The sequence below is a fragment of the Lutra lutra genome, chromosome 2 (assembly GCF_902655055.1).
Source record: "Lutra lutra chromosome 2, mLutLut1.2, whole genome shotgun sequence".
NCBI lineage: Eukaryota > Metazoa > Chordata > Mammalia > Carnivora > Mustelidae > Lutra > Lutra lutra.
The window spans coordinates 174,170,885-174,194,852 of NC_062279.1; the positions used below are offsets into that span (position 1 = coordinate 174,170,885).

The window sequence follows — 23,968 nt, forward strand, 5'->3', positions numbered from 1 at the left end:
TCCTAAATCCTCTAAAAGACATCCCATCCCTGGGATCCAGATTTTGAACACAGACACTGTATTTAATGATACTTAAACCTCTAATCCCCCTCCCACACCCACACTAACTGGTAATCAGGGCAGAATATATAAAGACACTCCATTTCTTTATTAAAGGTGTCTACACATTACGGTTAAATTCTGTTTGCTATCTATCAGAACTGCTATTTAACCAGATTAGAACATTGTTAACTTCAACAACATGATTATCAATTAAAATTATTAGAGTACTGACCAAGGAACATTAAAACCATCTATCAAGTTATCAGTAATCAAATTTAAGTCCAATTATTCCACTTCTGATCCCTGCTACATTGTTTCATCTCAGGGAAAAACATTAAGCCTTTGACAGGATTTACTGAACCATCATTACTCTCTGATTCCATGGATCCATTTATGGGCCAAGTTGTAAAATGTCAGCATGAATTCTTAGCTGTGAACGCTTTTTCAAATTCTGTTCCTTGGTATAATGCCAGAATAGGAGATTTAAAAAACAGCTATTTCAAATACTAATTTTAAGTAGGGTGAAACGGCTTTATTTTCAACCTTATTAATACATCTAAGGCCTATGACTCAGTTATAAGGTAAATTGCATGAAAGTCCTTTGGCCATTACAAAAAGGAACACACACTATCTTTCCTATGAGAAGCTGTTCATTCATTCATAAATATTTTTTGAGTATCTACTACGTGACAGACGTGAGAAGTAATAAACACAAGATGTGCCACTGAACCAAGGAGACAGGATTCTGTTCTTATGGAGTTCACATTCTAGAGGGAATAGAGACAGATACATATATAGATATAGATACATATCTATATATCTATATCTATATATAGATATGTGTGTGTGTGTGTGTGTGTGTGTGTGTGTGTGTGTGTAAGGTGGTGCTATCTGCTGAGAAAGGAGTAGCCAGAGAGTGGGGGTTAAGGCACAGTTTGCAGGTTTACATAGGACAGTCAGGAAAGGTGACATGAAGGAAAAGAGAGGCAGTCACGTGATTAGCTGATAGCCTTCCAGACGGAGGAGCAGCAAAAGCTTCACTGGTAAGTGCTTGGAATGTTGGCAGGAGTCAGTGTGAGGAACAACCTGAGAAAGAGCAAGGTGGGTGCTGAGGTCCCCAGGTCATGGAGAATGTTTTATTCCATTTGCTTTTATAGGGGTGGTAGAGCAAATAAGCTGAAAATACAGATGAGTAAGTGGAAGAGAAGAGATTTTGAGACAAACTAACCATATATTTGACGTGAAAAAAAAAAGGAAAGGGTTTATAGGAATTCCTGTCTTAAATTAGGATTCATTTTTTTTACTGTGACTGTAATCTGAACTGAATGTAATGTTTTTCTAATCTTTCTTAGTATAAAGCCCAAAGAGAAAGGCTGAATTAAAATTCCAAAACTGAACAACAAATGAGAGGGGGGACAAAATAACTATGAGCAGAATGTCATTTGCTGTTACTGTGCACAAACGTTAACACTGGAAAAAATCAAATAAGGGCAGAAAAACAGAACCAAATCCCAAAAATTCAGGGCAAGGGTTTACACAACTGTCTTCGTATTTAAAAACCATGGCACTGAAGTAATTTTTGTTTGTGCATGGAGGTGTGGTGGCAAAGGGGTTGGGGTTGGGTGGGGTGGAAGTTACAACCACTGAGCTCTCTAAAAAATATATCCTGTGTTTTGTGACCTGAGCCCTTGGTGGTAGATTCTGTGATGTGTCTTTTCCTGATTGTAACAGTTCTAAGTAGCCCCATCCGCTTCCCTTTGAGCTGGCAGTCCCTGTCAATGCTTCATTGTTTTATATGTTGCCTTTTGTTAACCACTTCCTCCAGCCCGAGGTTACAAAATAGATCCCTGAAGAGATCTCCCACCCAGCCCAGGCAGGTACCATAATTGGCCCAAGTTGTTCTGTTAATGATTTGATCCATCCGTTTCTGGACCACTTGCTTGCGCTGGACTTTTATTGTGGAGACATACTGAAGATCTAAGCAAATTCTCCTTCATTTTGTGGGGGAGAATGACCACATTCCATCCTCAAGGACAGCATACCGCTAGCTCAAAGTAGCAAACACGGAATCTGCCAATAATGAACACAGGCATTACTCTGAGAACCTAAAGCAGGTAGACATTTCTTTTACACATCACTGAGACAAACTAAGGAAACTCCTTCCCTCCTTTTTCCACCATGAGCTCCACGGTGGGGGGGGGGGGGGGACAGGGCAGAGACCTTAGCTGTTTCGCCCAAGACTTATTATATGTAAAGCCCTTTAAATATGTGTTTGGTATATAGACGCTGAGTAAATTCTCGGTTTTCTCAGCACCTAGCACACAGTTGTTGCTTAATATACGTTGGCGATTGGAATGAAGAGAACCTACTTCTCTTGCGTCCCTATTATCCCACCACTGGAAAACAAGGATTATGGTCCCAGAGTTGAGGATCATAACTGCTTTGGCACAAACCCACTACCTGGTACACAATAATTACCATCCTGTTGAAGGGGAAGAGTTGTAGGAGTTGGAGAAGAAAGGCAACTCTTGGTGAGTTCCCTCAAAGCCTCAAAGCTCTAGGCCGCGGTTCTCTAAGGAATCAAAATCGACAGGCCCGCTGTCTTCCTGCCCTGAAGAGGGGCCTCCTCCTAAACTTCCAGCCCCAGGAATTCCCCTCATCCCCGCTGCAAGGGGCGGGAACAACCGGAATTTTTGGCAGGTCCGCCGCGCCCCGCCTCCTGCCCCGGAGCCCCGCCCAGCCTGTCGTCTACCACCCCCTCTCCCCCGGAGCTCCCCTCCCCCAGGAGCTCCCCCAGCCGCAGCCCGCGCCTCGCCCTTCCTTCCCATCTTCTGTCCTCCCCTCCCCTCCTCCCTCCCACTCCCTCCCCGGCCCAGGCCGTCCGCGCGCGCCGCGCTTTGGGGGTGGAGAGAAAGCGCCCAGCGAGCGGCCGCGGCGGCGGCGGTGGCGGCGGTCTCCCGGGACACGCGGCCCGGAGCGGAGGGGGCGGGGCCTGACGGGAGGGGGCGGGGCAGGCAGCCGCTCGCGCCGCTCCGAGACTGACCGGCGAGCCGGCCCGACCCCGCCAGCTCGCCCGCCCCCTCCGGGGCTGCCCGACGGGTTCGTGGCCCCTCGGCCTGGTGCAGCCTGACGGAGGGGGAGTGGCCGGCTCCCGGCCGGCCGGCGTGCGGGGTGAGGCTGCCGGGGAGGGGTTGGGGGCGCCCGTGGGGCCGAGCATCCCTGCCCCCGGCCCGCTGGCCCCCGCCCCCCGCCTGCCCCTCGCCCCCCGCCTGCCCCTCGCCTCACGCCTGGCCGCCCCTACCCGCCGTGACCCCCGGCCGCCTCCGGAGCCCGACGCGGTAAGTGCGCCTTCCTGTTCGGCGTCGGGGAGGGGGCCGCGGCAAGTCGGCCGCGCGACGAGGCCCACTCCCCGCCCCCACGCGACCCTCCCGCGGGGCCTCGATGGCCGGGGTCCCGCGGGACCCTCCGGGGCGCATCCGAGTGGAGGGGTGGGCCGGGCGGGAACCTGCCCCAGCCGCGCCCGGGGCTCGAACCCGGGCCCGGCTCCCCGCCGCGCGCCGGGGGTCCGGAGCGGCGTGTGGGCCGCGCTCGGACTTGGGCAAAGTTCTGGACGCGGTGGTGCGGCCGGTCGGCTGAGGCGTGCACTGCGTTGCTTCCTCCCCGCACTCTTCCACTAATAAAACCAACTGGAAACCATTTCGGATTTTTTTTTTTTTCATTGTTATCCTCAGGCTATCACAACTTCAGTTTTTATTTTAAGTAATTGCCTCATCCAAAAGAGTGGAGAATCAGAAAGGGACTTTATTTACATAAAAACTGGCGTGCCTGCTTGAAACTCCGTGGGGCATTTCAGTGTGTATTCAGGGATCCAAAACTGATGAAAAAAGTTTGTGGTGGCAGAGTAAAGCATAACTGCCATCTTTACTATCGTCCCATTTGATTTTTACAAATATTTTGGAATAGTTGATACATTAACAAAATGCAAAAGTTATAAAAGGGAAATATATACAGAGTCTCCCCCGGTCTACCCCTGCTCCCCCAGCCGACTAATAATACCAGTTTCTTCATCTTCCTCCCCCCCCCAATATTACCAGTTTCCAATTCATCCTTTCAGAAATTGTGTATATGCAAATGCCCTTGCTTCATCCTTCAAAAAGTGGAACTGTTGTATATTAAGTGCCTGGCAGTTAGTAGTACACAATAAATGGTAATTCTCCTTCCGTTCAGAACACAGATTTAACAAGTTGTTTTGGTTATTAGACCATTAAAAGAACAATAATGTCTAATTTTCTGGTTTTAAGCATCTACGGATTTGGTTATATTGTGAATGTGTATGTTCTATTGGTATCATAATTATACTTTTACAGAAAAGTGAATACACTGATATTTTTGGGTAATGGGGCAGGTAGGGAAAAATGAATATGAAACTAGTAAGAAGATAGGACTAATGCATACAGCATAGAGTTCCAAAACTGATTTGAAGCCATTTACTGTCCATATGGTATGAAGGGATCAAACAAAACTGAATGATAAAATTGAGGCAGAACAGGAAAAAAGGAAATAAAGTAAAGGGATAAGATAACCCCAAGTGCATACTGTAAGATCCTGTACTAAAAGTGAGTCACAGTTTTGGCTCTGGGCTTCACAGCAGCAGGAAAAAGGGGGGAAGGGGATAAAGTATGTTTCAGTGTGTTTTTGCTTAAAATATAAAAACAAACCAGTTCTGCCTAAGGAGGGCATTTTCTGGTGATGAGGCCTGAGAAGAATACTCTCTGAGAAGAGTATTCTCTAATGGGCCCTAATAAAAAGGGAGATTAGATTGTATGATGCAGTTGGCAACATCTTTTAAAAAAAATCCCTACAGGGGCGCCTGGGTGGGTTAAAGTGGGTGGGTTAAAGCCTCTACCTTCGGCTCGGGTCATGATCCCAGGGTCCTGGGATGGAGCCCCCCATCGGGCTCTGCTCAGCAGGGAGCCTGCTTCCTCCTCTCTCTCTGCCTGACTCTCTGCCTACTTGTCATCTGACTGTCAAATCAATAAAATCTTAAAAAAAAAAAATCCCTACAGGGGTGCCTGGGTGGTTCAGTAGGTGAAGCATCTGCCTTTCCCTCAGGTCATGATCCCAGCATCCCAGGATCTAGCCCCCACTTGGGGCTCTCTGCTGTGCAGGGAGCCTGCTTCTCCCTCTCCCATTCCCCCTGCTTGTGCTTGCTCTCTCACTCTCTTGCTCTCAGTGTCAAATAAATAAAATCTTAAAAAAAAAAAATCCCGGGGCGCCTGGGTGGCTCAGTGGGTTAAGCCTCTGCCTTCAGCTCAGGTCATGATCTCAGGGTCCTGGGATCGAGCCCCGCGTCGGGCTTTCTGCTCAGCAGGGAGCCTGCTTCTCCCTCTCTCTCTCTGCCTGTCTCTCTGCCTTCTTGTGATCTCTCTCTGTCAAATAAATAAATAAAATCTTAAAAAAAAAAAAATCCCTACAGAAAATAAAGAATTTTAGACAGTGTTCATCAATGTAGGGCAGGAATAAAACTCTAGAGATAAGTTCCCTGAAGGCTTAACTTGATCCAGTCATAACATTTCAGAAATAACTAGAACAGTATTTCCCAAACTGTTCTAAGAAGTGACAATCAATAGTTTATTTCTTGAAATAAGAGTCTGAACTCATATAACTTTGAAATAGCTGGGTTAGACCAATTTCAGTAGTTTTTTTACTCAATTTCTTGACTAATGTGAAAGATGACTCTTTTAAAGGAGGCTATATTCAGTGACCTTTTCCAAATTTATTTGACTGTTGAGAACCACTGAACCTATAGAAATGGATGGACAGGCAATCCTTCACAAGTATTTCTTAAACTGAGGTTTGATAAAAATTGGGAGAGCAAAGAGTTTTAGGTTAGCTGATGCGGTAAGAACCAAAGTGAAGATAATCTAAAAGTCAGAATTTTAAGTAGACTGTATGTCAAAAGAAAAGGCTACCTTCCCCCTGAATTCTTTCCTAGTTCTTCATTGTTCTGCAATATTCCTCAAGGACCAAGTGATCTCTAAGATTTCTTCATGTTCTGTGCTTCCGGGCACTCAGGATTCTGAATTAGACTATGTTCAGCCAAGTAGAATGACTTAAAGAATGACCTTAATTATTCTTGGATGTAAATATGTGATTAGCATGGTTTTTTAAAAAAAATCACAACACTATTGATATTATTAATTTAGTATCAAATCCTGGAATTCTGTAGCTGTGAGAGACCTTAGAAAGCATGGTACATAGTGGAAATGGAGAGAGCAAGGGATTTGAAACCCGAAAATCTGGGATTGTGCCGCTAATGTGTAAGGTTCCCAGCAAGTTTATGAACCTCCCTAAATCTTTTTCCTTGTTTGTAAAATTAGAATGATGACAGCACACAGCTCATTCAACAGACATTGAGGGTCTAAGAGGTATTGTAGTAGCAAAACAGCTTTAAGGGAACCAATAAAATAATGATCAAGGATCCTTTAATGTCTAAATTTTTTTTCACTCCTGAGTTCAGATTGCAAGGGTTTGAAAGGCAAGGAAGGAATAGCGCCTCCTCCAAATATATTTGGTCCCTGAGTTTCAGATAGCAGGTAGTGGGAATTGAGAAAAGGAGGGATTGGTCCAAAAATGGATCTGACTCCGTTCAGTTGCTGTGTTTGGCTTTTGAGAGTCTGGAAGATGAGGTGCACTGCTATAAGAAAGCATTTCTATAAATGTTGCAGTGCTATACAGAATGTTACTATTCTGAAGGCAAATTAAAGGCCAGAGCTAGTCCTTGTTTTTACTCCATGTATGAGAGAAGTGTTTGCTGAATATGCCAGGTAGGGTAATTAGTCTATTGTAACAGAAGACCTTCACATCTCAGTGGTTTAGAAAAAGGTTTGTTTCTTAGTTACAGGACGTGTGCAGTTAGCGTCAACATGAGAACTCGGTTCCAGGTGGTCATTCGGAGCCCCAGTTTAGCAGAGGTTCGGTCTCAACAAAGGCTTCCACAATTGTTAGGGCAGAGGGGTGGCAGGAGGTGATGAATTGCACCTTGGCTCTTAAAGGCTTCTACGTGGAAGGGACATGTGTAACTTCACTGCCATTTTTAAAAATTTTTTTTATTTTTTTAAAGATTCTATTTATTTATTTGACAGAGAGAGATCACAAGTAGGCAGAGAGGCAGGTAGAGAGAGGGGGGGAAGCAGGCTCCCTGCTGAGCAGAGACCCCGATGTGGGACTCGATCCCAGGACCTTGAGATCATGACCCGAGCTGAAGGCAGCAGCTTAACCCACTGAGCCACCCAGGCGCCCTCCACTGCCATTTTAATGGCCAAAGAAATCATGGCTACATCCAACTTCGAGGAGGTTGAGAAATGCAGTTCTATCCTGTACGCAGAAGGAGGAGAACTGTAAGAGTCTGCTGGTAGTCTTAATGACCACACTTAGCAGGCTTTACAGTCCCATGAGTTAACAAAATCTGAATAAATGAAATCCAAATTATGCTTTTAGTATTTAGAGCACAGAATACAGCATTTTTTGTGTGTATGTATGTGTGTTTAATCATAGAATCATGCTAATGAGAATTGCAAAGAATATTTTTTATTAATTAGAAATGAAATGCTTTCAAAGACTCCATAATTAGGCAAACTATTTTGACCAAATAGATTTCATTCTTTTCTAATTATAGGCTCCTTCAATAAACATTTATTTTTTCATTCTATAAACATTTAAATGTGTTAAATGTGGTGTGTATAAGGCACTATGTTAGATCCTGTGAGAGTAAAAAGATGAATGGGAAATTAACAGCCCCAAATAAAATAACTATAATTGAGTTCTCTCTCTCTTTCTCTTTAAAACGACATTAACAGAATCTTTCAATATGATAAAACCGGATTATGTATACACTTCGCCCCAATCTCTGTTTCTGGGTTAGGGACTTTTTGGTGACAAATTAAACTAGCTTAACCAAAAAGAGTGTTGTGTTAAAAGAAAGATACAGCTTTATGTCACAGAGTCCAAGAGCAGGGAATACAGCTCAGTCTCAGAGCCAACTGACATCAGTAACAGAAAGTTGGGAGCTGGAGGGGCACCTCGTTGGCTCAGTTGGTTAAGGGGCTGCCTTCAGCTCAGGTCATGATCCCAGGGTCCTGGGGTGAAGCCAGACTGGGCTCTGCTCAAGGGGGAGTCTGCTTCTCCCTCTGCCCCATCCCCTCTGTCTCCCCCTCCCCCCTCCCCCTGTGCTGTCTCTCACTTTCTCTCTAATAAATAAATAAAATCTTCAAAAAAAAACTGGAGCTGCTTTCCTTCTCTATATCTCTATGATACCTTGCTAGTGTCTCTCTGCGAGTATACTTCATTCCTCTTTTTCTCTGTTGACTGATTTTCTTTATTTTGCTTTCAAATGGGTGTTTTAACCTAAGAATTCACACACTTCAAGAAAACCTACTAGAGGGGCACCTGGGTGGCTTAGTGGGTTAAGCCTCTGACTTCAGCTCAGGTCATGATCTCAGGGTCCTGGGATCGAGCCCCGCATTGGGCTCTCTGCTCAGCAGGGAGCCTGCTTCCCCCCCGCCCCCGCCTGCCTCTCTGCCTACTTGTGATCTCTGTCAAATAAATAAATAAAATCTTAAAAAAAAAAAACCAAAAATCAAAACCTACTAGAGCCTTTAGCAAGTCCAGAAGAACTGATGTTTTTGTCTAAGTGCCACATCTTTTTTTTTTTTTTAAAGACTTTATTTATTTATTTGACAGAGAGACATCACAAGTAGACAGAGAGGCAGGCAGAGAGAGAGAGAGAGAGAGAGAGAGAGAGGGAAGCAGGCTCCCTGCTGAGCAGAGAGCCCGATGCGGAACTCGATCCCAGGACCCTGAGATCATGACCTGAGCCGAAGGCAGCGGCTTAACCCACTGAGCCACCCAGGCGCCCCTAAGTGCCACATCTTGATTAGATCTTAAGTTAACCACAGGCAGAGTTCGGAAATCATGGAGTTGACCCTAACGTATAAAAAGTTAGGGTATTTGGCAACTTTGTAATAAAGGAGGCGGTTCTGATAGTTTGGGATTAAAGAAAGCTGTGATGCCAATGGAAGTTCTATGACACAATTAACATGAGCTTGCAAATTCTACTGGGCAGGCTGATGAGGATAATGGGGTAAGAAGGTAGAGTTGGGGCACTTGTACCAACACTGTCCCTTACCTGAACTGCTGTTAAACCCTATCTCCTTTGTAATCCTTTCCTCCATCTCTTCTCCCTCTCCCAAGGATTACTGAATCATCTAACTCTTACACGTCACCTGCTTTTGATGCCCATCTGGGTTTCTCCCCATGGCTAATAATGCGGGGGAAAAAAGGGAGCATTCGATATACTGCCTTGCTCTGCTCTTTCTACAATTGGTCTTGATAACTCTATCTGGACATTTTACACTTCAGCATGCTATTGCCATATCTCTCCACCAACTTCAACCTATTTTTTATTCTCAGTAAATTTCCATTCTTTTTCTGTAAGTGTGTACACTTAGCTTCTCTTAGCAAAGTTCCCTTGCATTTTTTACCTACCCAGTATTTCCTTTCTCTCTGGTTGTGAATACCGATAGCTTCATCTCAGCAGATAGCTGAAGGAATGGACTAAAGGGAGATAGTATATGTTCCCCGAAACACAGGCTCCCCAGAAAAGGAATAATAACAGAGAGAGTGAGTAAAGGCTGTGTATTTGATTTGTCAGGGATATACATTAATCTAAAAGAGCAGACAGAGAGGGAGGAGTTTGGGTACAGATTGTAGAACATCTGGAACGCCGTTTTAAGGCATTCTTTTACTCTTCTTGCTACGCAAATGGACGGGTCTTTCTAGGTTCAGCTCAACAGAAAACTACCATAGGCTTGTTTACTTAGAAGGGTAGCAGGCAGGAACCACAGCTTGCCAGGAAGGCAGCATCAGATGTTTCTCCTCAGTGGTTGGGATCCTCACAGCAGTCCGGGGAAGCAGTTCCTAAAGCCATCTGGGAGTCCTTGCTCCGAGGGAGAGCTCGGCTGAAGGAGAGAAAGCTCACACAAGGTAGATGCAGGAGCTCTCTTGGTTTAAAAAAAAATCTCATGTCTCCCAGGAGACCATATACCATACAGCTCCATCGACTTAGCTTCCAGGGGCCCCATAAGGGATATGACAATCACGAGAGCTGTCACACTCAAGGAAGACAAAGCTGTGGCTTCCTATGAGGTATTTGTAGTTTATTTATAGTTCCTCTGAGTCCAGGTGCAAATTTACTAATCATTTTTACTATAAGCAATGTTGCCTGGTAACATAGTTGGCCTACCTACTTCTATCAGATCACCAGGGAGCAGGGCTAAGAGAGTTAACTGAAGGTTAAATGCAGAAGGGAATGAGATTTAACTCCACTCACACTCATATTATCCATAGTATCTTCCATAGCCCTTTTCATTTGGGAAGTATTCAGTAATATTCATTTGCTTCCTTTGATGTGGTGTGTTTTAACTCTTTTTATGTAAGAAAAAAAAAATGTGACATAGGAAGAGAAGTTGAGAGGAAAGCAAGGCCAGAAAGGTAGCAAGAACCCTAGATTGTTAGAAACACTGGTTTCCATCCCACAGATCTCGGCTTTTATTGAGCTTGTCGGTGATTGAAAACAAAAGCTTTAAGTAAAAGTAATATGGTCATGAGTTGGACTTCAGGACTTTCCTTTGGCTATAGTATGCAGAGTGAAGGAGAGATTTAGACTGAGGCTGGTTGGTTCACCTTTTTTTTTTTTCTTTAAAGATTTTATTTATTTATTTATTTGTCAGAGAGAGAGAGCTCAAGCAGGCAGAGATGCAGGCAGAGCGGCAGGCAGAGGCAGAGAGAGAAGCAGGCTCCCCACCCATCAAGGAGCCCGATGTGGGACTCGATCCCAGAACCCTGGGATCACGACCCGAGCTGAAGGCAGTGGCTAAACCAACTGAGCCACCCAGGTGTCCCTGGTGGGTTCACTTTTACTTAATATTTGCCTTTCTTTGGGGAGATATTTTTATGATAAGCAGAAAGAAGGAACACCCAATGCTCCTGCTCCACAGGAGTTTAGAATCACTGGACAGATTCGGCATGGTGCTTTGGAGGGGCCTGACCCATTCATCCTAAATTTCTCACATCCCTCCTCCGCAGGGATGGGGGATTTGGGAGGCCTGCTCTGACCTGCCTTATAACAATACTGAATTAACACTGAGAAATAAATTTAGCCTCCACTGGTCCACTGATGGCCATTTGACTCACTGACATAACTCATTTTGCTTTGTGCTGGAGTCGAATTATAGAATGAATTGGTGGCTTTTTTTTTTTTTTTTTTTTAATGTCTAGCTGTAGGGCAAGCCAGGGAATTTCTTTATCATGGTTAACTGGTGTAACATTTGTATTGATTAACTGTTTCTAATTACAGGAAGATGAGAAACAGTGCTTCACATTTTTCTCTATTGCTTACATTGCCCTTGACTACCCTTACCCAAATTTTGCTGTTCCAGATAATACACAACATATAAAATCTGATTGGTTCTGCAGCAGACTCAACTTGATCTGTGATTGGCTCATTATGTATACAGAGAACCCAGCTAATTTTCCTTGATTATATTTGTGTCTAGAGAGTACTGACTGATTCCTGTATTTCCCTCCATCACCATAAAGCAACACAGAAGATAGAAATACTGGGTTTGGTTCAGGTCAGTAAAAGACAAACCGATGGTTATCCAGATTATTACTTTTTATGGCACATAAGACATTTGGGTGTCACAGCACATGCCAGCCGTAAAGGATCAGTAGGGCTGTGTGGTTTGCCATTATCTCGATGGCATGACAGTCTTCATCCTCATGCCACAGCAAATATATACCAAAATTCTCAAAATCTAAGAGTGGATGGCAAGAAAATCTTTTTTTTTTTTTTTTAACCTACCATCAAGTGAAAGGGCTTTTTAAAAAAGTAAACCTTTTGTTATAATTACGCTGTAGTCTTCATAGTATCAACTGTGATAACTGTTACAGATGAGTTCAGGGATAAGAAGGCCATATAATATTAGTTTAACTTATATTTTTTAAATGTTGCTTGCTTTACTACCAGATATTAGTACCAATAAGCAGTTGAGGAATGAAAAGATACTTTCGATACATATTACTGTGGATCTGCACTTTGCCCTATAAGAATTAGTGATAGAAATTGGGAAGGAGTCAAGTGGGGAGAAATCCGGGAGGCTCTTGTACTTCAGAAATAAAGACCACTTTAGCATTTAATGGCAATTATGATGAACTTAGTATTTTGCTAAATTAGGAGTGATGTTTTCGTTAAGGACTGTTCTCTCTCTCTCTCTCTCTCTCTTTGTGCCTTATTTGCTTTTATTTTGGTCAGATCTTTTTCGTAAAGAATTTAAGTCTGCCCTACTCTTCCTTGATATGTAACCTTGAACAAGTCAGCCATATTGGGAATCTGCTTTCCATTTCGGACAGTGGGGATAAATGTGTACTCTACCTTCTCACATGGTAGTTATGAGTTCCAAATGAGAATATTTTATAAGCATGAAGCCATGTGTTATACTTGAAAGTGTGTGGCCTTTAGAGTCAATCCTGGCTTCACACTGAACTCTGCTACTCAGCCGATATCTGTAACCTCACTTGACTTCAGTGTCCTCATATCGAAGGGGGGAAAGGAATGACCCCTGTTTGCCAGAGTGTGTGAGACGACAAAAGACCCATTCAGTATAGAGACTTCATGTATTCTCATGCACATTTATGCACTTAGGAAATAATAGCTGCTATTAGAAATCCAAATCCTCAATAGTTGCCTGTGCTATTTACTTAATCCCATTTAACCGAAAAGAAAACTGAAGACCCAAGAAGTGATTTGCCCGAATTATACAGCTAGCTGGTGAGTGGCTTAGTACTGACTCCAGCTTTCTGCTCTATCACTTAGGCTACCATTAATAAGTAATAATGTGGGAAAATAACAGCAGAAGCACCCTCAACTGGCTTCCTCTGAACTGATTCATAGCTGTAACCTCGTGCTCTCTCTTCTCTCTGTAAATTGTCCTTACTGATCCCCAGGGCCAACTAAATGCTCACAGCTAAATAGGGTGCCTAATGCTGGGGCACAACTCTCTGTTTACCTAATGATTTGGGTACTCACCGAAAATTGGTTGTGTTTATTTACAAACCCGTTTTTTTTTTTGATAGTTTTTTTTTTTTTAAGATTTTATTTATTTATTTGACAGACCGAGATCACAAGTAGGCAGAGAGGCAGGCAGAGAGAGAAGGGGAAGCAGGCTCCATGCTGAGCAGAGAGCCTGATGCGGGGCTCGATCCCAGGACCCTGGGATCATGACCTGAGCCAAAGGCAGAGGCTTTCACCCACTGAGCCACCCAGGCACCCCTACAAACCCGTTTTTAACAGTTGGCCTTCTTCTAAAAATTATGAAGCATTTGTAAACATGTTAATTAATGAGTATGAAGAAAAGTCATTCTGTGAAAATTAAGTTGAATGCTCCAGGACATCTCAGTATAAAAGAGTTCTTAATGAATTTGAGGAAGGCTGGACAACTGTGAAGGACTGGATGGGGGCAGGGTTAGGGGTGGGTGTGTGTTGGAGATCATCAAAGTCCAAAGCAGTGCAAGTTCCTGGGCCAGCTATTAATCGTTCTCAAGGAAGTGAGCTCACACTGAAATGTAAATTAGCGACATCACGAAGCACACTGTTTTGTTCAGGGGACTTTTTATTTTCATGGTAACACTTTGTCCTTGAAAGAGGTGCATTAATCTACATTCTGGCACAAGCTTTTTATGTCATGGTGGACAGACCAGTGATCTAATAGTTTCCGTAGTCATATTATGTTTGAAGTCCCTTTAAGTTCTCTCTCCATTAATAGAAACTGTAAATGGAAATCATGGATGTTGGGTCATGGTGGGCCTAGCTTCTACAAGAAAGAGGACCCCAACTCAGGAGGGGGCCCACATAAAATGTATGTCATTAGCCCTGTATGAAAAGATTTGTGAATGAATGTATATGTACGTGTTTCAGTTAAAATCTTTAAGGATATAGGACTATAATTTTTACAATTACTGACTTTTCCATTTAATGGACCAACTATGAGGTTTCATCTGGCAAGGAGCTTTCTAAGAGGTCTGGCTAGACTGGAAATATATGCTTTGACTTTCCATCCTCTGTATATAGAGCTAGATAGAATATAAATCTCTATATTCTGTATATCTTTACCATGCTGTATTGCAATTTTTAAATTGCAGTTTAAATGTCAGTTCCTGTACTGTAAGTATCTCAAAAGCCATGGTTCTTTCTATCACCTTCATAGACTTTCCAGTCTAGGGAAGAAGGCAGACATTAAATAAATAATTTCAATGAGATTATTGAGTAAATCTGAGGAAGTAGTTTGGGATGATGTCTGATCATGTGGTAAGGAGACGTGATTGAGTTTAGAGGTTAAAATTTACCTCACCTATTTTTTTTTTTTCACCTTGATCTTATATAAGTATATGTCACAGTGCTTTTGGGGGTACACAAAGAAATAAAATTCCTATATTAGATAGCTTTTACCCTGAAACAACTTCAATTTTCAGTGTATGTCAGAGTTCTCAACTGAGCTTTTAATCCATCATGTAGTTTACAAAGCTAAATCTTCGTATGTTACAACTGAATTTAAATTCAGTATTTATTTTTAATTTTCACTTATGGATTGAATCAGAGGTGTTTCCCAATTATTTTTAACAAAGTGAAAGATGTAACATTGCGCTAGAATCCTTATTTTGTATTTCAGATTCTATTCTAAGGTATTTTTATTATTATTATTACAGAAGAAATGTTGATGCCATGTGTTGTAACTAGTGGAAAGAATGGAAAGATAATGAGTGTTAAGAGTCCAGAGTCCATCTAAATTTCTGATTTCTTAAATAGATTGATATTTAACTATGAGGTAGGTAAGACACCAGTCCCTTATTCCTCTATTTAGTTGTTAGATACGTAATTAAAATGAAATTTATTTAGAGCTATACTCAACCCTCGTGCAACTGTAACCTTCTTACTTCCTTCTTTATGTTGATGTTACCATTCTTCCAATCACCCAGGTTTGAAAATGCTGTCATCTTTGACTGCTTCATGTCCATTTGCCACAAACATTCTATAAGTTCTGTCTCTATTGTATCTTTAATGCTCATCTCCCTTTCAGATCTCGTTGCCTGTAACTAAGGTTAAACTATACCTCTTACCTTGAAGAGTTTTTTTAAAAGATTTTATTTATTTATTAGACAGAAAGAAAGCACAAGTGTGTGTGGGGAGAGGCAGAAGGAGAGGGGGAAGCAGGCTCCCCGATGAGCCGTGAGCCCCATATGGGACTTAATCCCAGGACCCTGGGATCATGACCTGAGCGAAAGGCAGTTGCTTAACCAACTGAGCTACCCAGGTGCCCACCTTGAAGAGCTTTCTAACTGGCTTCCCTTCTAATGGTCTCTTCTTTCACAAATCCATTCTTCACTGTTGCCAATTTTTTAAAAAATATGTAGATATATATTTTATTTGTCAAGAGTAAATGCCAGATTTTTTTGAAATATACCTCTAAATTGACATAAGAGCCTCATCCTCTCCCAGATAAAGGACCTACTTCCTCCTCGATAATTCATCAAGGGATTCATTCAAAACCCCTCTGTTAGATTTTAAGATCTTTCAAATCAAGATCTGTGTTGTTCATTTATTCATTTATCCTTTGATTTAAATGTGGTAAATATTTGAATGCCGTGCCTAATACGAATTCTTAGGGATATAGTGGTCCCTGCCCTAAACAGTTTTATTGTCTGTTTTCTCACCTTTAAGTTCTTCCTGCATATAGCACAAAGATGTGTTAAATTTACATAAACAGGATTTTTTGTTTTACGTTTATAACATGTGCTTTTTATGGAGTTGGAGAAGAGGTACAGGCTATCCGATAATATTTCTGAAATGAAAGTTCAAATTTTCCATCTTTTCTAATCCATGTAAATAACTATTTTCTGCCATCATTTTTAAATGTTACTGGAATTTAAGTGTTACTGGAATTATATTAATTTCCTAGTGTTTTAAGCCAAATTCTGGTAAAAGACTTGTTTTGACTAAGTTTTGAGAGTATCCTGGAACATCACACTTTAAAGGATTCTTTGAAATCATGTGTCGTAACTCCTTCTTATAGTCAAGGAAAAACTTAATTCTTGAAGTGTTTTATGTGATCTGTATTACACACTTGAAACTACAGGAATAGAGTCATTAGAAATGATTACTCCATGAAACAAATACTGTTATCTTAAAAGCGCTATGTGAAGAGAGGTTTGTAAAATAATGATTACCCATATAACCCTGTTCCTCAGTAGCCTTGATTTTTATTGTTGAGTGAAGCTGTACCTTCCAGAGTCACACTGTTGAAGTGAGCTTGTCTGCAGTCTGTCTTCATGACATTTCACTGTTGCTGTTACAATAATGAGCAGAGTCATCTTGTAAATTTACAAACGAATATTTCAGCAGATTTGCAGCAGAAATTGCATGTGAACTCCTTAAGTACATTTTGAAAAATGTATTCAGAATTGGAGCTTTCCTATTTTAAATAGTTTTTGAGCTGTATCTCAGATTTAAGTAAACCCCACTTATTAAAATAGAAGAGAGGAACAGAATATAATTGGATAATCAGTTTGAAGCTAATGTTGGTCAGTCTGAAAAGACATCTGCTGTTTAGTCATTAGATTTCAAAGTGACAAAAATTTCATGCCTAAAGAACGAAATAGAAAAAGGAAATTCTGGGGCACTTGGGTGGCTCAGTCGGTTGGGCATCTGCCTACAGCTTGGGTCATGGTTCCGGGGTCCTGGGATTGAGCCCTGCATAGGGCTCCCCGATCAGTGGGGAGACTGCTTCTCCCTCTCCCTCTGCCTGCTGCTCTGCCTACTTGTGCTCTCTCTCCATCTCTCTAATAAATAAGTAAAATCTTTAAAAAAAAAAAAGAAAAAGAAAATTCTTAGAGTAACATATTGTGGTTTTTCTCTTAAGTTGAAAAAATACTGAAAAGGGTTTGTTACCAGAAGTAAATGTTTCCTAATATTTTAAAAATTAGATTGTATTACAATTTCACAGTGTCTGTTTTTTATTATTGCTCTTATAATTGTTGGATATATTCATTCATTAGAGAAATATTTATTGATCACCTACTGTCTGCCAGGTACCATGCTAAGTACTAAGGCAACAGTGATTAACAAAAGTTCTGCCGAAGCTTACTTTGTAGTAAGGATAAAGACTGTAAATAAGGGAATAAACATCTGGTATGCTAGGCGATGGTAAGTGCTATGAAAGAATTTCAAGAGTTGGGGGGATAGGGAACAGGGAGGGATCTAATTTATATGGAATAGTCTGTGTATATCATTTTAACAATTTAACAATGTAATGACTTTTAATATGTCCTGATCTTATAAAAATAATTACTGTAAGGAGTACTTCTCATCAGAACTGGCTTAATTTTTGAGCAAAACAATTTTATATTGTTTGGCAAAGGTAGATGAGACAAGAAAAAATGTTATTTAAATATATGCTGAGGGGCGCCTGGGTAGCTCAGTCAGTTAAGGAACTGACTCTGGATTTCTGCTCAGATCATGATCTCAGGGTCCTGGGATCAAGCTGTGCGATGGGCTCTGTGCTCGGTATGGGTCTGCTTATCCTTATCCCTCTGCTCCTCCCCATGTACGCTCTCTCCCTCATAAATAAATAAAATCTTTTAAAAAACGCTAAATTTCATGAAAGCATTAATTCTTAAGCTTACTACATATTTTTCATAAAGAAAGCATGGCCCAAGAATTGAGTTAAAGCTGGGAAATAATTTTTGTAAAGCTCTTTCTAACATGGGGGCTATAACAGACTACTGTATCAATAGATAATTTTTCAACTTTTTGGTCAGAATGAAGAATTTTCACCAAAGTACCCATGCTTAGACAAGCTTAACCTTAGGCAAAACTATTAAACAGAGGTCTAGCTGTAAGCGATTTTGAGAAAATTCTGTCTTTGAAAAGACTATTTTCCAACTTCACTTGCCTAAATTCTCTCCATTTGTCAGCATTTTCCCTTACTCAATTTGACATCTAAAATTTTTGTAGCCGTATTAGTCTTTTATTTATTTATTTATTTATTTATTTATTTATTTATTATTGTTTTTTAAGATTTTATTTATTTATTTGACAGACAGAGATCACAAGTAGGAAGAGAGGCAGGCAGAGAGAGAGGAAGCAGGCTCCCTGCTGAGCAGAGAGCCCGAGGCAGGGCTTGATCCTGGGACCCTAGGATCATGACCTGAGCCGAAGGCAGAGGCTTAACCCACCGAGCCACCCAGGCGCCCCAGTCTTTTATTTTTTAATTATTTTATTTAAATATTCTATTTTATTATAACTGTTATTTTATCCTCTAAGTTCTAATTTATTTTTCCTTTGATTGTATTTACTAGAAGGTAAGAGAATACACTGGCAAATTTTTCAAGAGCTGGATCTTTATTAATTCTGTCATTTTATTTCTTAGTTCTTTAGTTTCTCCTCTGATCTTTATTATTTCATGACTCCTTTTAGAGGGCTGATTTGATTTTCATCTGGAATAGACTGCTTAATGTATGCCTTTCCTTTTAAATAATCAATGCATTTAGAAAGTTGTAAATCTTAGAACAGAAGAAGCATCCCTCCTCCTATGACTATCAAAGCCATCCACTGCACCCAGGTGCCATTCCTTCCCTTTTATCAAAGTCTTCACTGTTTTTTGCTTCAATGCTTCCCTGTAGTCATCAATCTCATCTTCCAGCTGGATCATTCTCATCATTCTGGTGTGTTCCATATTTTTTAAAAAATCAACAAATAGTAAGCAAATCCATTGCCTTGATCCCTCACCTCTTCCATCTATAATCCCATCCAGCCTCTCTGTTCAGATTTTCTGAACAAGTTCTGATCATGTCCTTCCTTACTCCTCTCATACTCCATTAACTCTTAAACCCACCTCAGGCTGGGTTTGTCCCCACCCTTTTACTGAAACAGCTCCTATCTCATTTGGCAAAATCTTTATGTTGACAATTCCCGTGGACATTTTTCCTTGTAGGTGGTAGTCACCCTCTTATTTGACATTGTGGCCATGCCTTCAGCCATGAAACACCTTTATCCTTTGACTTGCCTGACACCAGACCTTGAGGATTTTCCTCTACTTCATTGGTTATTTCTTTCCAGTCTCCTTTGGCAGCTTCTCCACCATTAGACTTCTGTTAGAGTTTTTTGGAGCTTGGATCTGAGTTCCAGGAACATTTATCCCAGCTATCTGACACCTCCACTTAGGCGTCTCAAAGGTACCTGTAACTTAATATAATGAGAAATGAGTACCAATGCAAAAACTGTAACTAATGAGGAAGTATAATAAAATGACTGGATACAAGATAAATGTACTCAATGCTTTCATTATAATAGAAATAACCATGGGGAAATGAAACTAGAAAAAAATTACTTTATTTACTACAGTGACAAAAAAAAAGAAAGGAATAGAACTTGATAAAAAAAATTTAGTAAGAAAAGCACCGAACCTATAGTCAAAAGATTTTAAAATTTTATTGGTGAGCATGAGAGCTGAACAAACTAAACAACATATATGCTTAGATGTGAAGCCTTAATATCATAAAATGCCAATCATTTCAATTCATATGTAGATTTAAGGCAATTCCAATTAGAATCTCAATAGGGTCGGGGCTTTTTGTTGAGGAGAGGATTGGGTAATACTACTTTAAAGTGTATACAAGGGTTAATATCTAAAATTAACTTTAAAAAGTATTTATTTTTTTTTAAGATTTACTTATTTATTTTAGGTGGGGAGGGGCAGAGGGAGATGGAAAGAGAAAATCCCAAGCAGACTCCCTGCTGAGCACAGAGCTGACATGGGGCTCAATCCGAGAACCCTGAGATCAAGACCTAAGCTGAAATCAAGTCAGAAGCTTAACTGACTGAACCCCCAGGTGCTCCAGCTGTTAAAAAAGGATATATATGGAGATAGGAACCTGCTTAAACAAATATTAAACATCTTATGATAGATTATAATTAAAATACTGTACTATTGGCTTAAAAAGACAAATAGTAGAACAGTAGACAAATAGAATTGGTATCCCAGAATTGATCTCTGAATATATGAGATGCTACTTAATACCAAAAACAATACCTCAATACAATGGGAAAAGGGTGGTTTACATTAAAATTGTATTAATAGAGGACTCCTATTAGAAATAAAAAGGGCTCCAACAAATCAAAAAGATGTAGATAACTTAATAGAAAAAAAAATGAAGAAAACTAAGCAAAGACCCTTTCACCAAGATATCCAGATGCCCAGTAAACATGAAAAGTTACCCAACAATGTTAATAACCAGAGAAATGTAAAGTAAAAAATCAAATGGGATTCCACTGTGCACCTGTATCAGCGAGACTAAAATTAAAGACTGATAGTACTGGTATTGGCTGCGTGTGGAGTACCTGGAATTCTCATACGGTTGTAGGAGTATAAATCAGTGAGAACAGCCGAAGTTGAATATATGCATACCTTATAATCTAGCAGTTTTGTTTCATATATACATATATGTATATACATATATACACATATATACATACGTACACAATAAGAATGCATATACATGTGCATCCGATAATACAGACAAGAGCGTTCTCAGAAGCATTACTTGCAAAATTCTAAAACAAGAAACAACTGAAGTGAGCAAAAGAATATACTTTGATGGTTGTGTATTTATATAGTGGAATACCATATAGCCATAAAAACCAACTGTCAACTGCTACAGACAACAACACAGATGAATTTCCAAACACTGGTGAAAGAATCCTTTATGTAAAATTGAATGACGATGATGACAAGATCCTAATGAATTACCACAGGGATATCTCTCCATGAAGTGGGTCCTTACCATGCACTGTAAGACATTTGTCATTTCTGGGCTCCACCCACTCAATGCCTGTGGCACTCTCTGGTCATCCAGCAACTACAAGTTCATTCCTCCCCCCACCCCCTCGTGACTTCCAGAAGCCATTTTGGGGGGCAGGAGCAGAGGCTCTACCCCTATTGAGAATCACAAGGCTAGAGGAATGGGAAGCGCCTCTCTGCGGGCAGAGGTACCTATGCTGACCTTGAAGGATCAGTAAGATCTTAAACCCAGAGACCTTGGGACACAAATAGCATATAAAAGCTGGAATAACATAATGTAGACTCTATCCCAACTGATGAAGCGGCAGGTCCTTGTTGGAAAATAGAAACAAAGTTGGATAGAGTGGAGTTGGAACTGTTGATAGGAAGGAGTGTGACAGAGGTGAGCAGACAGGGAGAATGTCATTTTCCTCTTGAATGGCTCCTGCAGACCGCTGCCAAATTAATTTTCTAAAACATTGCCCTGTTCAACGGTCCACTTAATATTGCCTGTGAGTCTTTACACCTTTGCTTTATGCCCAAGGCATTTTATCTTATCATATTCATTCCAGTTTATGTCTTATTACTCCTTAAAATTAATTAGGTATGTCTGGCTGGCTAATCAGACTGTTATCCCCCTCCCCACACAACTTTCTTTGTCAATATGCTCACTTCATGCTTTTATTAATATCTTTTTTCCTTTATAAAATATCCTCATTCTTTCTGTACAGCTTACTATTCCCAGAGACCTTCTTTCTAATGAAACTAGTACATACCACCCCACACCATCCCCATATCTGTTTCCTCTTTCTTACGGTATTTATGGTTTGTTCTACGATATTGGCCACAAGATTGTAGATGGTTTTTCATGCCTCTTTTTCTTTTTTCTCTGAGTTATTTTTATTCTTCTGAAGAGCTGTGTGAACTTAAGATCTATGCTTCCCAATATTTTTATAAGCCTCCAAAGTAGCCTTCTTTTGGTCCGTTGATGAATAGGCACTGTCTTTAAAGCAAAACAGCATTAGACATTGAACACCCTGAAAACTTCAATTCGGTATTTGTAGATCACAGTATATTAATATTGCAGCTTTATAATGTGTTTTCTACTTAAATTACCAAATACTTTTTGTTTCAGTAACGCGATTCAGTTCTTTTTGAAGGTAGGAACCGAGATGTTACGTGACTGTGTCCCCCTCGAGGCCTACCTGGGTGTCTGGCTCACAGTGACTACTCAGTATTTTAAATTTTGATTGATTTTTTTTAACTCGCTTTATCAGTTTGCCTTAACTGTAACTATGTTCAGACCTTTGTTTTGTTTTGCTAACAATAGAGGGCACCATGAAAATACTTGTACACCCAAGAAATAATCCCGTCCCAGTCCTTGGTAGCTTTCTTGAGCCACACTTTCCTCTTTCTAAACCGTGTCATACAAATTCAGAAATTATACTAAATCAAAGCAGCTCAGTCCTAACTATAGAGCAATACTGGCTTCAAGTTATTTCTTTGAGAAAAGAGTAAGTACTGTCATATTTTGATCCTTTGTAGTTTTCAGACTTTTTCTTTCTAATCTTTGCCCAAATGAAATCTTACCCCAGATCTTACTGTATTAATTAAATACATTCCTTTCCTGAAGGAAGAAGATAGAAGCGGAGAGCAACGAACAGGAGCCCCACCTTTGTCTCCCTCCCCCTCCTCCTGCCTCTACAGAGCACAGCTCGAAAGTCACTGTAACTCATCTGACAAAAAGATGCTTTAAAAAAAAAAATGATTTTGTGATATCTCCTCTGGGAATTTAGTCTGAAACCAGAAACATTTTCGTTTCCCAGTGATTTTTATGTACAAAGGAAAATGTTCTGGAATAAATTCCTGGTTTCAGCAATGGAAGAGTTAATCCACTAAGCAGCCCCAGACTGAGATATTGCCAGGGGATAGTGCTTTCTGTTTCTGTCATTTGTGGTTTAAGAAAAGAGGGTGGTGTTCTGCATTTGAAAGGACTTTAATGAATGCTGTCAGTGTTTGTGAGAGCTAATGGTCAGTATGGGAAAAGAGAGGGGGGAAAGTGGTTGAGCTGCTTCAGGATAGGTGGATGAGAGTTTGCTCTGATTGAACGGAATGTTCCACTGTGTTGCATCGCTATTCATTCTCCTTTGTTCTTTATCATCTGCTCTCTTAGTATAAAAGTTAATGCAGATATATATGTGAACGTGATTTATTGCCTTTCGATCTATTTGTTGTGTACAGGAGGGCATAGACTTCTCTTGTCTTGGTCGGATGCACAAAATCCGGGTGCAGTGCTTTCTGCCCGTTGCCTAGACGATCACTTGGTTTCTCTGAGGATGTCTGGTTCTCGTAAAGAGTTTGATGTGAAGCAGATTTTGAAAATCAGATGGAGGTGGTTTAGCCATCAAGCATCATCTCATTCTACAGTTGACAGCCAGCAGGGAGAATTTTGGAATCGAGGACAGACTGGCGCAAACGGTGGGAGAAAGTTTTTAGATCCATGTAGCCTCCAGTTGCCTTTGGCTTCAATTGGTTACCGAAGGTCCAGCCAACTGGATTTTCAGAATTCACCTTCTTGGCCAATGGCATCCACCTCTGAAGTCCCTGCGTTTGAGTTCACAGCAGAAGATTGTGGCGGTGCCCATTGGCTGGATAGACCAGAAGTGGATGATGGCACTAGTGAAGAAGAAAATGAATCTGATTCCAGTTCGTGCAGGTTGATTATTTTCTTACTGATAGAAATGGGGTGTGGGGGCATATGCTCTATAGTGTTAATAATTCAGTATATATGTATGTGTGTGTATATATATGTAGACCTCTACATACATACCCACATATAACATCTAGGTATGCATATATGGTACTTTTGCTAGGGTTTTACTAAAATGTTCTAATATTAATTTTAATTCTATAAAATTATGAAGACAGCAAGTTGCAATCATTCTGAAATATCTTGTGTTCCATATATAGATGTG

At 40.8% G+C, this 23,968-nt stretch overlaps 1 protein-coding gene across 4 annotated transcripts in view; it reads left to right on the forward strand.

Moving 5' to 3' along the window:
• The first annotated feature begins 3,116 nt into the window (after positions 1–3,116).
• The window catches only part of KLHL5 (kelch like family member 5), a 101,543-nt gene continuing 80,691 nt past the window's right edge, over positions 3,117–23,968 (forward strand). For 3 of the 4 annotated variants that reach the window (XM_047719118.1, XM_047719119.1, XM_047719117.1), the window contains exons 1-2: positions 3,228–3,380; positions 23,235–23,709. In XM_047719118.1, coding sequence (XP_047575074.1) covers positions 23,330–23,709 — 380 coding nt within the window. In that variant the 5' untranslated portion in view covers positions 3,228–3,380; positions 23,235–23,329. Of the gene's footprint in view, positions 3,381–23,234; positions 23,710–23,968 lie in introns of all 4 variants that reach the window. The other variant, XM_047719120.1, reaches the window with a different exon arrangement.